The sequence below is a fragment of the Dendropsophus ebraccatus genome, chromosome 1 (genome assembly GCF_027789765.1).
Source record: "Dendropsophus ebraccatus isolate aDenEbr1 chromosome 1, aDenEbr1.pat, whole genome shotgun sequence".
Lineage (NCBI taxonomy): Eukaryota > Metazoa > Chordata > Amphibia > Anura > Hylidae > Dendropsophus > Dendropsophus ebraccatus.
Window position 1 is genome coordinate 87,206,257 of NC_091454.1, and position 1,630 is coordinate 87,207,886.

Genomic DNA, 1,630 nt, shown 5'->3' on the forward strand with positions numbered 1-1,630 from the left:
TGAAGTCTTACAGTGCACCATTTATTTTTATCAAATCATGGAAAGAACTTCCTGCCATTATAAATCAGGAAAGAAACATGAGCTTACAAGAGAAGATTCAGAGAAGAAAAAGGATTCTGGAATGGTACAGACAGTTCAAACTAAAGCTCAAACACAAATTCATTGAAACCCTTAAAAAGACATTTCTGCATAAAGATAAATGAGACACTGGATATGCCCAGACGGACTTTACTTTTATTTATGTATTTATCTTTTTGATTTTTAGAAGATTATTCTGCTTTAGGCTGCATTCACACGTTCAGTGATTTTTTTCTGGTCCGTGATTGTGGTCCGGCAGCAACCTCCGTGATCCGTGCAAAACAGTCCATTTTGCATCCGTGTCCGTTTTTTTCATGGATCTGTCTTACAGCATTTTAAATTACATTGATTACATCACATCCGTGTTTTTCACGGATGAACACGGATGTCACATCCGTGAAAAACACGGATCTCATTGATTTCTATAGGGAATCCTTTCCGTGCATCCGTTCCAAGTAATGACCTGTCTATTTTTTAACGGAACGGATCACGGATCCGTGAAATCACGGAACATCTGAATAGCCCCATAGAAAGCAATGGGCTGTAAAATTGTCCGTGCGCACGGATCCGTGAGCACGGACAACTTCTCGGAACGTGTGAATGCAGCCTTGCAAACAGATTTGTATACTTTTAACATGTATAAATGTCATGTATAAAAAAAAAAGTTTTGTACCTCGGTCCTGCAGCTATTTGGTTTGATGTGAACACAGCTGGTACATGAAGTGCAGTAGGAAGGTGCATGTATTGACAGTACATAGCATATCTGTGCAGCCACAGTCCTCAACATCTCAGCCCGAGAACCACAAAGCCATGTTATAAACCTTTAGGACCCTCAGCAAGTGATCCATACTGTTTTCCAGGAAAATGTCAATGACACATTGTACATTGCTGCTAGTGGAAATAAAAAGGTAAAGTTGTTATACACTCAGTAAGCTTCATAATGTTTTTGGAAACCATAACACCCCTTCAGGTTCTCCCCCTTATAATGTACAACACGTTTACTTGAGAAATGTGGTAAATCTGCTTCTGCTCTCCTAGGAACTGTTGTCATTTAGCATATGCTAGATCTCCTACAGTGAGGCCTTTTTTCATTTTTTTTTTCTTTTCACATGGATTCTTTGTTGGAATCTGCATTAGAACATTGTGGAATCTTTCAATGGGGTCACAGTCTGGTAAGTTTGGGAGCCATAGCAGTGTGGAGAAATCATTGACATTTTCCCCCACTCGCTCCTTAGTGATTCAAGCCCGATGACACAGAGCATTGTTCTGTTAAAGGAAAAGTCTGTCGGGAAACTAAAAAATCGTTAAAGGGGAATTCCAGATAGAGGTAAAAAAAAAAAAAAAACATGCTGCAGAAGCATATAGCGTTGCTTACCTGTCTAACTCAGTTTTGAAACGACCAAAAATCCATTTGTTTTGGGGGGTTTTGTTCTGTTTTGTGTGGCTGTACTTCCTGGTTGAGCAACTGTACACATTACTACACGTTCCAATGCATTGCTTTCACTCAGCTAATTATCACAGTCCCACACCCTGCCCATTCGCCACCCAAATC

General features: G+C 39.9%; 1 protein-coding gene across 1 annotated transcript in view; it reads left to right on the top strand.

Annotated features, from left to right (window-relative positions):
- The window catches only part of RXYLT1 (ribitol xylosyltransferase 1), a 22,664-nt gene extending 21,658 nt beyond the window's left edge, over positions 1-1,006 (top strand). The window contains exon 7 of the mRNA XM_069974523.1: positions 1-1,006. Within this exon, the coding sequence (XP_069830624.1) occupies positions 1-203 (203 nt within the window). The 3' untranslated portion in view covers positions 204-1,006.
- The last annotated feature ends 624 nt before the right edge of the window (positions 1,007-1,630 follow it).